The 15,964-nt window shown below is 36.6% G+C and overlaps 1 protein-coding gene across 4 annotated transcripts in view; it reads left to right on the top strand.

Moving 5' to 3' along the window:
* The window catches only part of ECHDC1 (ethylmalonyl-CoA decarboxylase 1), a 53,985-nt gene that overhangs the window by 2,653 nt on the left and 35,368 nt on the right, over nt 1-15,964 (top strand). For all 4 annotated transcript variants that reach the window (XM_058735199.1, XM_058735198.1, XM_058735197.1 and 1 more), the window contains 2 exons: nt 5,591-5,812; nt 8,949-9,091. In XM_058735199.1, the coding sequence (XP_058591182.1) occupies nt 5,593-5,812; nt 8,949-9,091 (363 nt within the window). In that variant the 5' untranslated portion in view covers nt 5,591-5,592. The remainder of the gene's footprint in view (nt 1-5,590; nt 5,813-8,948; nt 9,092-15,964) is intronic.

The raw sequence follows: 15,964 nt of genomic DNA, 5'->3' as shown, positions 1-15,964 counted from the left end.
AAACAGAATATTGTGGAAAATACAGGCAAATTTAGTTTTTGAAAATAGCCATTGAAGTCCTTATCAAGTTTTGGGGGGCACTTTTTTAAATGCTGAAGTCATGGTAAATATGGAAAAGATCAGGACCTTTGCCTCAGTTGAATTTGCCATTGGGTTTCTGTTCTGTATCTGACATCCCCAGGAGCAAAGCATGCTTAGAGCAAACTGGATATATTGTATTTGACTCTGACTGTCTTATGTAGGCCTTTCAGTTTTGTGAACTGACCTGACAAGTGATCTTATGAGCTTATTTTCCCTAGACTGGAGGCAGGCCCAAGGAACCCTGAGCCCTACTGTATTTGATCTTCTTCAAATGGGACAAGATAAAGGCAAAATCCCAGGTTCCTTTTATCACATAAACCTCTTAGAGAGAGAGAGAGAGCGAGCATGAGCGTGCTCAAGAGAGAGGGCGCTGGGTGCTTGTGTGTGCAAAAGAAAGGAGAATAGAAAGAACTAAGCAAATCCAAAATAGCAGTCCCAGGGCAGATAGTTTCACTTTGTTGCCTAGTACACAGAGCTATAGAACACTGAAAACCAATATCCCCTTTGGAAGGTGAAGAAGGGAAGGTGAGGCAAAATAGGTCAAATCTCAGGTTCCCCATTCAAGTTTGCCACAAATAGTTACTAAGTATTCACTTCAGTATCACTGTGTAAATTGCCTCTCATCCTGAGAAAGAGAATGTAACAGGCCAAACCGCCTTAAGATTCTTCTTGTGAGAGAAATCTTGTTACATAGTTAAAGAACAAAGACTGTTACTAACCAGCTCCTTGTAAAATACGTATTACCAACTGCCCATACTATTGATAGGTAATGTCTTACTATTCATTACTTAACTCCACTTATTAAAAAGTGTTAATATTTTTAATGAAACAATAGAAATTGTGTTGTATGCAAACCCATTTTGTAAACATGAAAAGAAAATCATACCTTTGCGCATTTGTAACTACATATCCTGGACTTGGCATTTCCTAGAAAACCAACAGTGAAATAAACTTTTTCTATTTTGCAGACAGAGATCTTATATTTAGTTTAGAAAATGATGGTTAGGTACTGTCATCCCTTCACAGTAATAACCACATTAGGGGTCATTTAGTTCCACAAATATTAAATATATAGCCTCTGTGTGCTAAAGGCTATAAATAATATGCAGTCCTGCCCATAAGAATTTTTTTATTTACTGGAGGCAGGAGCTGCATTTCTAACTCTTTCTTATGTAGTTTCTGGTTATACATTGATTTTTAAGAAATATCACTATCTTTAATAAGGACTCTTTATTAATTGCCAAACTGGCCAGAGACCAGGCACACCTATGTGGTCACTCATGCAATACTTGTGTTCTTTGTGTAGTATCTTCTATGTAAAGAACTAGAGTATTTAAGAAACTAGTTTTGAAATTGGCAGTTTAGAAGATTGGGAGAAATTACTGGTAAAACCAGAGACAGCCCCAAAGTTTGGAATGATATCCTTCAGTTAAAAAAGTTTATTGAGAAATGTAGCATACATGCATATAGTGAAAAATACATAAAAAGAGTTTAAAGAACAACAACAGAAGATGGATACCTACGTACCCATTACCTAGGTTAAGAAAAAAACCCCATGTTCTGAGACCTAATGTGTTAGGTGACTCAGGCAATAGCTTTCTTCATTTTTAATGTTTTCATTTATTTTTACTCTTACCAACTATAATACAACTTGAATTTCAAATCATGAAACAAAAATAATCTTTTATGGAAATAACATGAACAAAATTGCTGCACAATTTCATAACCATCTCATAAATATTTGATTTAATCAGATAGCCTATATATAAAATATGTTCTTGTCCATTCAAAAGGCTTGTGTTTCTATCTATGGAGTTACATGAAATAATGTCTCAGGTTTTAAAGGTTTTTATAAATTGACAATTCATTAAAAAATGTATATGTATTTGGAACAAAAGTAGAGAGTGAGAACTTTGAGAACTTTTGTGTTGTTTTCAAAATTTGACAAAAGGTAAACTTTAATTGTGAAAAGGAAACGTGGGCCCTGTTTTGTTTTTTTCTAGATTTGTTTTGCAGAGAGAAGAGGAACTATACAATTTTTATGCTAACAGTTTAGTAATAACATAATCTTCTGAAGAAATGATACTCTGAAAATATGTAAAATGAGAGTATTTTAAAGGTGGCTCCCCTGTCAATATTTCGGCCATAAGACACTGCAAAGAAAAGCTGGTTTATATTTTCTTTTGGTTACTCCCCAGCAAAATTGGGATATTGCCTGATTTCTGTTGTGCTTCTGCTTAGAATTTTAAAACTTAGAATGAAGTGAAATAAAATATCATAATATTTTATATTTAATATTTTTTGATCCATTTTTGCCTATAGAAAATCCCTATATTTCATACTAAAAGTTTACTGGTGAAGAAGAAAAACTCTTATGAAGTTAAGACTATGTTTTAAGTTTGATGTAAATCTCTAATAGAGCTTAATGAAAAGAGGGACTTTGTTCTGTTTTCAATTAGATAGTTGAATTATTTTTGCTTTTTATGTGCATATTTTGTTTCCTTGATAAAACTAAAAAATTTTTGAGGGTAAAGTTACTTTTTTTCTCTTTGAAACAGTTAGCAAAGGGGAGGTCATTAGTAACTCAGTAAATACCCATTTAATCATTACTAATTATACTTTACCAAATGCTTTTATCGTATGTATGTGTTTATACATTAGGATTCCAGTCTATGAATTTCTTTTTTTTTTAATTTTTTTTTTTTTAAGTTCATTTATTTATTTTGAGAGAGAAAGAGAGTTCTGTGCATGTTCAGGGGAGGGGCAGAGAAAGAGGGAGAGAGTGAGAACCTCAAGCAGGCCCCATGCTGTCTGTGCAGTGCCTGACATGGGGCTCGATCCCATGAACTGAGACCATGACCTGAGCCGAAATCAAGAATTGGATGCTCAACTGACTAAGCTACCCAGGTGTCCCTTAGGTTTTTATTTAAGTAATCTCTACACCCAACAATAGGGCTTGAGCTCATGACCCTGAAACTTGGAGGTCAAGAGTTGCATGCTGTTCTGACTAAGCCAGTCAGGTACCCTCCCCACCCCCACCAATCTATGAACTTTTTGGCCATTAAAACCTTCACATGAGTGTGGTTTCCTTAATGGCCCTCATTGTAACGAAACTATTCAACTACCGCCCACCCCTGCCCCCACTCTGGCCTTTCTTTTTTCTTTTTCTTTTTCTTTTTTAGAGTAGGCTCCATGCTCATTGTGGGGCTTGAACTCATGACCCTGAGATTCAGAGTTACATGCTTTATGTGCCCCTAACCCTTTTTTATTTTTTATCTACTTTAAATCTGGAAAAGAATACTATCTTGGTTTAAAATATCTTAATTGCTAATCTTGTCGAAACTTGTCTTTAGGAAAGCAAAGAACGCCTCACAACTTTTTTTCTTTTGCATTCTTGAGATTTTTTTTTTTTCCTTCTTTTCTTTTATACTTACCATGCCCTAAATTCATAGAGAATATGTTCCAGCAGCTCAGGCTCCTTTTCACTGGTTCTCACCAAATGTGCTTCTCTGGGTGGAGCAGGCTAGCCCTTGAGTTGAACCCAAGTACCTTTCCCTTTGGCTTCCTTCTTTTTCTGATCATTTTCCTTCACATGCTTTAGGAAGTTATGTTGGCTTTTTTTTTTTTTTTTTTTTTAATTATTTCTGAGGCAGAGAGAGAGCATGAGTGGGGGAGGGGCAGAGAAAGTGGGAGACAGAATCAGAAGCAGGCTCCAGGCTCTGAGCTGTCAGCACTCAGCCTGATGTCAGTCTTGAACTCATGAGCCACAAGATCATGACTTAAGCCAAAGTTGGACACTTAACCGACTGAGCCACCCAGGTGACCCGGAATTTGGTTTTTTTTTTTTTTTTAAATTTTTTTTTTTTCAACGTTTTTTTTTAATTTATTTTTGGGACAGAGAGAGACAGAGCATGAACGGGGGAGGGGCAGAGAGAGAGGGAGACACAGAATCGGAAACAGGCTCCAGGCTCCGAGCCATCAGCCCAGAGCCTGACGCGGGGCTCGAACTCACAGACCGCGAGATCATGACCTGGCTGAAGTCGGACGCTTAACCGACTGCGCCACCCAGGCGCCCCGGAATTTGGTTTTTCTACAAGTACCACTGGCCTCTAGACTTATACCTGGATTGCGGTGTTCTTTTCTTTAAAAAAATTTTTTTTTAATGTTTATTTACTTTTGAGAGAAGGAGACAGAGCGTGAAGGGGAGAGGGACAGAGAGAGAGAGGGAGACAGAATTGGAAGCAGTCTCCAGGCTCTGAGCTGTCAGCACAGAGCCCGATGCAAGGCTGGAACCTACAAGCTGTGAGATCATGACCTGAGCTGAAGTTGGAAGCTTAACTGACTGAGCCACACAGGCTATTTGCCCAATAATTTTATTGCAGTGTTTAGCAATCAGTATAATTATGTATAATAATTATGTATAATAATACAGTATAATAATGCAGCAATCAGCTGCAGCCCAACCAAATAATTCCATTTTTAGATATAGCCAACAGAATGCATTCATTAGAATAGATAGATTGAGGTGTATTCATATAAAATACAAAGAGTAATGGACTGTTTAGACTGTAAATACATATAGTAATAATGGATGTCACAAACATAGTTGAAAAGGCACAAAATAATATATACTATTGAATATATATAAAATTCAAAAATAGAAAAACGAATTTAGGGTATTAGAAGTCAGGATAGTTGTTATCTTTGTTTGGAGTTGAACTGAGAGAGGACACAACAGACCGGAGTTTCATGTTCTGTTTCTTGGTCTGGGTATTATTGACTTAAGTGTTTTTACCTTATGAAACTTATGATTTGAACTGTATCCTATGACTTGTTTACTGTTCTGAATGTATGTTTTAGGTCAACAAAAATGCTTACATAGGGCAAAAAAACCTATGGGCTAAGGTGAGATTGCCCAGGATGTATATATAAAGTGAGAAGAGTGACAGAATGCTGAGGAACAAAGAAACCATGCACATATTCCTATTTCTTTCCCCATTTTCCTCAGTTTTTCCTATGAAAGCTTTGCATAAGGTAAGGATAATGCTAAGAATGAAACTTCTGTTAGAGAATGGGATTGCCCTTGTAGCATTTCTGCATAGAGACTGTTTCCAAGGAGACATTGGACAATTTATTCTTAGATTTTGCAAAAGTCAAAGAGTTGGAGGAAGAACTACTATCATGAGAAAGACTTACCAGGAAGCAGGAGATGGTGCTAAACACAGAACAGCAACATTTTTCTAAATCTTCCTAGTGTATTGGATCCCAGTCAGTGCACTGTAACTATATCATCATCTCTCAGTGATATACTGAAATGATATACTTTGTGAATTATTTGGTTTGAGGAGGCAAAACAGAAGGATTTCCATACCGACCATCTCCTCGGAGTGCTTTTACGAGTGGGAAAGTACTCCCAATTAAACAGAAAGGTCTATCACTAAAACCTATTAACATACAATATTGGAAAAGTGTTCATCTGGACCACTGCGTACTTCTTTCTGTTTTCCAGAAATGGCAAGAAGTCTTTTGAAGACATCATCTTTATCTGTGAGGACAAAATTACTACATCAAACGGGATTGTCACTTTATAATACATCCCATGGCTTCCATGAAGAAGAAGTAAAAAAAAAACTTGAGCAGTTTCCTGGTGGATCCATTGACCTTCAGAAGGAAGATAGTGGTATTGGCATTCTTACCCTGAACAATCCAAGTAAAATGAATGCCTTCTCAGGTATAGAGATCTTTCTTTTGCTAAAGAATGACACTAAATCTAAGCTGCTATCACATATTTTTATCTCTAGTGACAATTCTTGAATGTTGTGGTACTCTTGGAACACATACACTCACACTGAAAACCCAAACCATCACTTCAATCAGGAACATTTTTTATTAATTGTGAATATTTTAATCTTTTTAAAAAATCCATGAATACAGATGTTGATAAAAAGGAAACTTGGAAATTAATATTGCACTTGGCAATGTATTGCATCATTTCCTGACTCTTAGATACTGGTAAATACCTTCTGTTTGCCAAGCAGCATTCTTGGGCATGTAAGAATTTCCTGTTTAAGGGACCTGAAAGTCCAGGACATGTGGTAATTTGTAATTTTGTGCCAAAGCTCAAATTTGAACTATGCTATTGTGATGTTATGCAAGAGCTGAGTAACACTGCTGACTCTCTAGCATTTCTCCCTGTTTCAAGATGATTTTGGCAATTTTTGTCTGTCAGTGATGTACCTTGTGTACCTTGTGGGTTGTTACTGATGTTATACAAGAGCTAATAAATAACCTTGCTGACTACCCAGTCAAGGTGACTTCGGCAATTTGTCTGTTATGCCCATCATGGAGGGTAAATTATATTCTGTAGTATTTGAAATACTGAGCTTAAAAATACCTCTATAAATTTTCATACCTTGAGACCTAATTTAGTAGACTGTAAACTTTGTGAGTTAGTCATGGTGGGTCTTTAAAACACAAGATAACTTTTCTTTTCTCTTATCATAATTCAGAGATGTCTCTCTCTCTCTCTCTCTTAGTGCTATCCAGTAGAAGTATACACAGATGTGAACCGCATATGTAAATTTAAATTTTCTTGTACCATATTTTTAAAAAGTAAAAGGAAACAGGTGAAATTAGTTTTAATAAAGTACCTTATTATCCCAGTATATTAATAGTTCAACATGTGACTCATATGAAAAATTATTTATATGTTGTTTCCCCTTTTTTTATACCAACTTTTTGAATGTGGTGTGTACTTTACACATAAATGCACATCTCAGTTTAGACTAGCCACATTTCAAGTGCTCAGTAGCTAGATATGGATGGTGGCTACTTTATTGGACCATGCAACTCCATGCCCTCAATTGGTTCAGAGAATAAAAGCTAATTTTAATATTAACCTAGGAAAAGTAAAATTAGAAAAGACTGCTCTAGAAAATTAGATTAATAGTCTAATTTACTACTGAATAGGTACAAATAATTTATATTAGTAAAGATTTTTATTCAAATGGAAACAAATACTAATTTGATGGCTGATGTTTAAAATGAATACAAGCAGAGATGCTTTGACTTGGGTAATGGTGTTTGGTTGACTTGGTCTGGGAGAAGTTGAGTGAGCCCCACACCACACAATTTTCAAACCTCAAGGCTCTGGTTTGAAAATTACCCAACTAGCTACTCTTTAAGCTTTCTTCTAACACTTAATGCTTAGTTTACCAGAGTAAAAAAGATGAGTTCAAGATTAACTACTGGTATAGATGTCTCATACTTAAGGCCATTTTTTTAGAAGCTTAAATATTAGGGATGATTGAAGGTCCATATTTATCTATATAGATTTATTCTTGTGCTAAATGACTGTTTTTTATTTATTTTTATTTTTATTTTTTTGTAAAATGCTACTGGACTGTATAAATTTTGAGAGCAAGAACTATATTTATAAAACACCTAGAACATCCTTGGGAAGGGCTACTATTTTAGTTAGGTCATAATTAGCAGTTGGAAAGGATTCTAACTTTCTATAGATGTGATCTACTTGTGAATCAATAACATTAAAATTTATTGTGGAACTACTTCATTACTGGTTACTTCAGAAAATGGCAAAGAAAATAATAGTTCTTGATATCCTGGGGTTTATGTTCCAGAATAGTATACATAGTTTAATGGGGCCTGTATAGTAAGTTTTGGAACCTTGTGATACAGAGTCTTTGCCAGTTTTAACCTTCTGTTATGATCTTTATATTGGCTTCTAAAATATTTTCTTACAAAGAATAAACTTAATCATGTTGACAGCATTACGAACTTTATGAACTTGGAAGAGCACCACAGATAAGAGTTATAGTCCTTCCTATTCCCATTTAAAATTTGTTCATTATAAAGAAACTCCAGTAGAATTTTGGAATGATATCAAGGTAAAAATGTAATCTATAAATTGATGGTTGGTAGGCATCTTATTGGCAGCCTATGAAGTACTTTCAGAGTATGCCTTGGGCTACTCAGAGCATAGTCTGTCAGCTGTGGAACAAGATGCTATGTACTATCCCTTTCCTGAACTAACATCTATTATAATAGTTCTCATGTGAGTAGAGTAGGAATATTATACTTTGTTTTGTATACCATATACCCAATAGATTGTAAGATCTCAGTCTTCTGGGGCAGAACTATATTTGAGTTAGGAATATAGGCATAACTCTTGTTATGAGCTTGTTGATTTTAATAATGCTTGTTGAGCTTGTTGCCTAAGACAACATGTACTATTGTGAAGTCAGGACTATATTTGATTTAAAAAAAATTTTTTTTTTAATGTTTATTTATTTTTGAGACAGAGAGACAGAGCATGAATGGGGGAGGGCCAGAGAGAGAGGGAGACACAGAATCTGAAGCAGGCTCCAGGCTCCGAGCTGTCAGCACAGAGCCCAACTCGGGACTTGAACGCACAGACCGTGAGATCGTGACCTGAGCCGAAGTCGGAGGCTCAACCGGCTGAGCCACCCAGTCGCCCCAGGACTATATTTGATTTTTACCTAAGGAATAATTTTTTCTTCCCACCATACCCTTATTTATTTAATTTTCTTATTCCTAGGACATGTATGATATATTCTCATTTTCTACCTAGCTATGTATTTGTGTGATTTCTTAATTCAGACAGAGAAAGAGAAAGATTACTAACATTGTAAACTTTGAAAGCAGTGGCTGTCATGTATACCTCTTTTGTGTATACCCCATGGTACCAACACAATAGGCATTTGATAGATATTTAGTAAATATTTATCAAATGTAGGATCTAAGAGTCATGTTTGATGCCTGATGGCTTTAAATTATTTCTGTTTTTCTGGTATCTTATGTACTTTGATTCGTCTTCTCTGTGGCAGGAGTTATGATTCTACAACTTCTGGAAAAAGTGATTGAATTGGAAAATTGGACAGAGGGGAAAGGTCTCATTGTCCGTGGGGCAAAAAATACTTTCTCCTCAGGATCTGATTTGAATGCTGTGAAAGCACTAGGGACTCCAGAGGCAAGTATTCTATGAATTGTGCACTAGATTCCACATGCGTGTCAGATATTTATCACTGAGATATTGATGTTTTACATGTGGTTATTATGATAGCTATCATCATAATGATCAGGATAATATTAAGAGGCTTCCAAGGGTCAGAGGTTTTAGTTTTCTTCTTATAGATTAGGTTGCAATATTGTAAAGTAATGGAGGGGAAGAAAAGGAAGGGCAAGAAGATTAGCAATCACTAAAGCCAATTAAAACCAGCAGGAATTTGAATTCTTTTAAGTGGAAGACCCTTAGCATCTCATGATGAGGAATTTTATATGAGGTACATATATAAAGTACCCAGCAGTGCTTTGGCACGTAGTAGGCTTCAACAAATGGTAATGATTAAAACATTTGCTTTTGAACTGCGCTGATAGGAAAGGAATCCTAATCATCTTCCATTGTCTTTCAAGGAACCTAGGAACTTCCACCCATATCTCCTAGGTTAAAAAAAAAAAAAAGGTGTGGGGGGGGGAAAGGAAAAGGAAAAATTTAATCATTGCCATTTAATTATAGGTTTGGGCTGTATATAGGTAATGATGTTTTATTTTTATTTATTTATTTTTAATTTTTTATTTTAACGTTTATTTATTTTTGAGACACAGAGAGACAGAGCATGAACGGGGGAGGGGCAGAGAGAGAGGGAGACACAGAACTGGAAGCAGGCTCCAGGCTCTGAGCCATTAGCCCAGAGCCCGATGCGGGGCTTGAACTCACGGACCGTCAGATTGACCTGAGCTGAAGTCGGACGCTTAACCGACCGAGCCACACAGGTGCCCCTGTAATGATGTTTTAATGGTGTTCTACAACTCATACTGCTCTGTGTAGTATATGATCTGTATTTGCATAAAAATGTGAGGAAAGAGCTCTCTTTTGGTAATTTTTATAAGACTTGGATTTGAATGCTGGTTTCAACACTTTCTGGGTAAGTGATTAGAAAAATCACTCAATCTTTCTAAATCTTATTTTCCTAATCTATAAATGAGAATTCTGTATTTCGCATAGCTATTGTGAGGATTCAAGATATATATATATATATATATAATGTGCCTACTAGGATGGTGTCTGAAAAAGGTAGCTATTATTTTTATTTTAAAGATCTTGATATTAGGACACATTATTATCCATGAGATGATCCATAATTTATAGCACTGTTAGACTTAAATTTGCAATGTGTTCAAATGGTTAGAGCACTAAACTGGAGATTTGAATATATGGATTCTTGCCCAAGGTCATCTAATAATTAGCTATATGACCTGCAAGTCATTTAATTATGATTTTTCATCTCTGGAGTGATTGAATTCCTAGGTACCTTACTTTTGTTCATAAAAGACACTGTAAAGATAGAATGAGATAATAGATTATTTGAGGTCTAATGTAAGTTGGGTAGGAAAACATACATTTCCTCACAGAGTGAAAGGTTATTTTGCTTTCTTCTAGTTAAAAGGTTGTTTCAGTCTCTTTAGATCACATGGGAAGGATTTTTTATTTTCTATACCTATAAAAGCTAAAAGCAGATTGCTTCATATATATATTTATTTTGGAGTTCAGATTAGGGACCATTTAATAAAGTTTATTCTTTCCGTTTGGACATTCTGCAAGTAGTCTGCTCTCTTGAATGCTAGCAGTAAAGCAAAATTGGCTTTTGGTTACCAGCTGAGAGCTAGGGTGGTGTGGCTTCATTGCTTAACTAGCACTGCAGGTATCCATCGTGTGTAGTTATGCACATCTGCCAGTCTCATCAAAATCTGCCATTGTGATTCTGCTTTACAGTGTGTGTGCTAAGAACCCAGGTTGTAGTGAAATTGCCTTATTTTATTTAAAGCATTTTTCTGAGTAGAGAGATTCTTTATTATACTTTTATGAAATCTCCCTAGTCATAGTATAAATAAATACATAGCATACAAATTAGCAATTTGAGTAAAATTCTCTTTATGGCTAATTTTAAGAAATAGTAATATGTATAAAGTATGGGGTGTATTTGTCACATGATGATCTTAAAATTAACAAGAACTAGAAACAGTACATATAAAGTACTTGATAACTATTTCCATTTCTCATATGGATTGTGTTTCTATATGCCTGAGAAAGAACTATAAATATATTTAAAACTGAGATTTCAAATGGCCTCAGGACTTTTGAGGCTCACGCATCTGTATGAGTTGCAGCTGCACATATAAATATGTGTGCCCCTTAGAGCTGAGATCTGAGACTCTTAACATTCAGTTATAAACAGCCTTTTTCTTTTGTATCTAATACACTTCACACTTTGTTGTTGCAGATGCATCACTAGCATTTGCTTTTCTCAGGATGATGAGATAACTAGAATAGATGATGATTTTACTAATTGGATTACAGTCCTTTCTGATTATAATAAGATACTTGAAAGAGATTATTAAATGGCTTTTTAAATATATATATAATTATGTTGATGTATTTTTTTTTATAAATTTTTTTTAAACTTTTTTTATTCTTATTTTTGAGACAGAGAGAGACAGAGCATGAATGGGGGAGGGTCAGAGAGAGAGGGAGACACAGAATCCGAAACAGGCTCCAGGCTCTGAGCTGTCAGCACAGAGCCCGACGCGGGGCTCAAACTCACGGACTGTGAGAACATGACCTGAGTCGAAGTCGGCCGCCTAACTGACTGAGCCACCCAGGCGCCCCATTCTGCTTTTTATTTAAATGTAGCTAGTATCTTAAGAAGTTGGTTTCATTCTGGTATTTTTTGTCTAATGGGTAGAAAAAGAGCTTCAACTGTCCCTACTAGGCAGTTAATGCTTGATTGAGAAAGTTGAGGCAGGGAGATGGAGTAGCATAACACAGGCATTGCCCCTGAAAAGTTATGGGACAGAGAAAAGAATAAAATAGGAAAAAAAAAAAAAATCTAATGTTAAGTATTAACCTAATTATAAGACTTGGACTTTATGCCACAGATGTTCTGTAGACTACCAGAAGTCTTTTTTCAGAAGGCAGAAATCATCAAAATCCATTTATAATCTTCAAGATAGTGGAAAATAAACCTACTTATTCTGCAGTGAGTGGGTTAATGCCTCAAGGAAAAGTCTGGCATCTTAGAAACCTTCATACTCTTTTTTTTTTTTTTTTTTTTAATTTTTTTTTAACATTTATTTATTTTTGAGACAGAGAGAGACAGAGCATGAACGGGGGAGGGTCAGAGAGAGGGAGACACAGAATCTGAAACAGGCTCCAGGCTCCGAGCTGTCAGCACAGAGCCCGATGCGGGGCTTGAACTCATGGACCGTGACATCATGACCTGAGCCGAAGTCGGCCGCTTAACCGACTGAGCCACCCAGGTGCCCCGAAACCTTCATACTCTTAATTTAGCTGAAAGATAATATTCTTTTTTGCTCCCTGACCTTACTTTTACTTTTCTGCCAATCTGTCATCTCTTATTTTTCTGTTGCTTAAATTTCTACAGTGACCTCAAAGTTCTTGTCTGACTTCTTTGCTTTTGCTATTACTATTGAACAGTTTCCTTTTAGCCTCATTAATTTATAGACGAGTTATTCTATTTTTCTCTAAACCTTCTTATGTGTTTTGAGGAAATTAATGAATCCATACAACAAGCACTTAGGGAAAAAAAGAGAGAGGTTCATTTATGGTTCTAGCATAAGATACTTTTACAGGCTGGGCCTTTTTCCACTCAGGGTAAATGTGGCTCAGAGTAAATATGACAGTAATAATTCCTTCTGGCATTTTGGCTGAGCTTTGTGCTTTGCACCTTTGTTGTTCTACTAAATGCTGGAGGAGTAGGTTTGGGCCTCAGGGTATCATTTAGCTAGGATGAAAATAACATCTGCAGTAGCTCTCAAAACCTTTTTTGGTTACCTTCCTGGTTCCAGCCTTCATTTATTTTTTTATTTTTTTTAATTTTTTTAATGTTTATTTATTTTTGAGACAGAGAGAGACAGAGCATGAGTGGGGGAGGGGCAGAGAGAGAGGGAGACACAGAATCAGAAGCAGGCTCCAGGCTCTGAGCCATCAGCCCAGAGCCTGACTCGGGGCTCGAACTCACGAACCGTGAGATCGTGACCTGAGCTGAAGTCGGACGCTCAACCGACTGAGCCACCCAGGCACCCCTCCAGCCTTCATTTATGAGAACAGGTCTGCTTTTCATTGGTGCCTTTTCTCAATTTATTCTATCACATGCTAGGGTTTATCTCTCATTGGCTTATTTTCTTTCTGCGACCCAGGAAAGGGCCTGAGCATTTAGTCATTTTTTGGCTCAGTGGCTTTGGGGGACAAAATCTAATCTTTTTTTCTCCCTAGGTCATGTCATGTTTCCTGGTACAATATAATCTCTATGATACATTAAAGCCAGAACATACTCATTATCTGATTGCCAGTGCTATTACTGATATTAATAATAACAGTGCTAGGGGGCGCCTGGGTTGCCCAGTGGGTTTAGCATCTTACTCTTGGTTTTGGCTTAGGTCATGATCCTGGGGTCGTGGGATCAAGCCTTGTGTAGGGCTCTGTGCTGAGTGTGGAGCCTGCTTGAGATATTCTCTCTCTCTCTCCCTCTCAAAATAATTTTAAAAAATTAAAAAAAACCCACAACAGTGCTAGATAACATTCTTGTTCTATTACTATGTATCAGGCACTAAGCTCTTTACATGTAAAGCTTATTTAATCATTACTAACTCCCCTAATGAGCTAGGTACTATTATTAGAGGTGAAGAGATTGAAGCACAGAGAGGTTAAGTGGGTATCACACCCAAAGTCAACCTAGCTGGTAGTAAGTAGAAGAGCCCAAATTCAACCTAGGCAGTTTAGCTCTAGAGTCTGTATTATTAACCATTGTTTTATGCTGCTTTTAAGCACTTTTAGTGTGACTTATCTTTTGAATGGGAATTATAACAGTATGTAATTTAATACCTGTTTCACTTTCATTCTTACCAATTCTAGATACTTCTGTCAGAATTTTACGTACTCTAAATCTAGTAATACAAGATAGACCTGTTGGGGCACCTGGGTGGCTTGGTCCGTTAAGCATCTGACTTTGGCTCAAGTCATCATCTTGTGGTTCGTGAGTTCAAGCCCCACATCGGATGAACTCGGGCCCTGCTTTGGGTTCCACACTCTCTTTCCCTCTCTCTCTGTCCCTTGTTTACTTGCATGCTCTTTCTCTCTCAAAAATAAGAAAAAAGAAAATAGGCCAATTAAAGTTACTTTATAAAGATAATTTAACAGGCTCTATTGCACAGATTTTTTTAAAAAGTTTTATTAAAAAATTAAAAAAAATTTTTTAACGTTTATTTTTTTTTGAGACAGAGCATGAATGGGGGAGGGTCAGAGAAAGGGGGAGACACAGAATCTGAAATAGGCTCTGACGCGGGGCTCAAACTCACAGACCGCAAGATCATGACCTGAGCCAAAGTTGGACGCCCAACCGACTGAGCCACCCAGGCGCCCCTAAAAAAAAAATTTAATGTTTATTTTTGAGAGAGAGAGAGAGAGTGCTAGCAGGGGAGGGGTAGAAAGACAGGGAGACAGAATCTGAAGGAGGCTCCAGGCTTGAACCCACAAACTATGGGATCATGACCTGAGCCAAAGTGGGATGCTTAAATGACTGAGCCACCCAGGCACTCCCACATATTTTTAATAGAATATAAAGTCAGTCTAGTTTTAAACTGTCTAGTTTTTTGTGCTTGTTAATTTTCTCATCACTTTATAATAGTAGACTGACCTTTGTGAGAAAGGCTTTCGATTAGGAAATTTAATTTATATTGGTTTTTACCTTTCATTGACTGCATTGGTTTTATAAATTAACATAGTTCTCCATCTAAAATTCATCTGATTCAGTTAACTTCAAAAGCAAATACAGTATTATATGCAAAACATTGTATTAGCTTCTGAGGATAAAGAAAGGATTTTTATTTTTAAAGTTTATCTTATTTTGAGGGAGAGAGAGGAGAGAGTGAGAGAGAGAGAGAGAGCGAGCGAGCATGCACATGCAAGCAGCGGAGGAGGAGAGAGAAAGGGAAAGAGAATCTGAAGCAGGCTCTCTGCTGTCAGTGCAGAGCCTGACATGGGGCATGAACTCATGGACCGTGAGATCATGACCTGGGCCAAAATTAAGAGTCGGATGCTTAACCAACTGAGCCACCTAGCTGCCCCTAAAGAAGGCGTTTTGTCAACCTCAAAATTCTTATTGTGTAGGCCTAGCAAATGCCATTTCCCTTTCTCCTCTAAAAAGCCTTTCCAACTATCCTAATCGAATTGAAATGAATTGCTTCTTATTTGGCACTGTTCTCAGTTCAAGCATTTCTTAAAATACTTTGTATAATATAATGTACTTTGATGCATGTTGCATTTCTCCATCTCTTATAAGATTTTTGAGGACTAGGAACTGGGACCACATGGATTCCACTTATGTTCCCCAGCCCCTGTCTTGTGTACCTAATGTGTCTAGTAATGGGTCCAAATTGCAATGCATACAAGCCAATCTATAAGTACTATAGTTAAGTCACAAAAATAAAAATACCACAGAAACACAAATGAGAAAACTGTTGCTGTGGGATTTAGAATATCTTGATGGAAAAATTAGTTGATCTGGGCATTATTTGAAATGGGTAAAGACAAAGATAGGCTATTCCAAATAGTGGGAATGATGTGAACAAAGACATAGGAGTAACTAAGTATAAAGTGTTAAAAGAAAGGCAGATAGTTTGGTATGGCTGAAGTTAGGATGCTTGGATGGAGGGGTATGGTAGTCAATAAATTCAGTGAAAATATTTTAGAATTAGGTGAGATCAGTTCTTCCTAAGAAATTTAGACTTTATTCTATTGGTGATATGAAATCATTATTCTATAGGA

The sequence above is a fragment of the Neofelis nebulosa genome, chromosome 6 (genome assembly GCF_028018385.1).
Source record: "Neofelis nebulosa isolate mNeoNeb1 chromosome 6, mNeoNeb1.pri, whole genome shotgun sequence".
NCBI classification, from domain to species: domain Eukaryota; kingdom Metazoa; phylum Chordata; class Mammalia; order Carnivora; family Felidae; genus Neofelis; species Neofelis nebulosa.
Note: the sequence above shows the minus strand (reverse complement) of the source record. Positions and strands in the feature narration are given on the sequence as shown.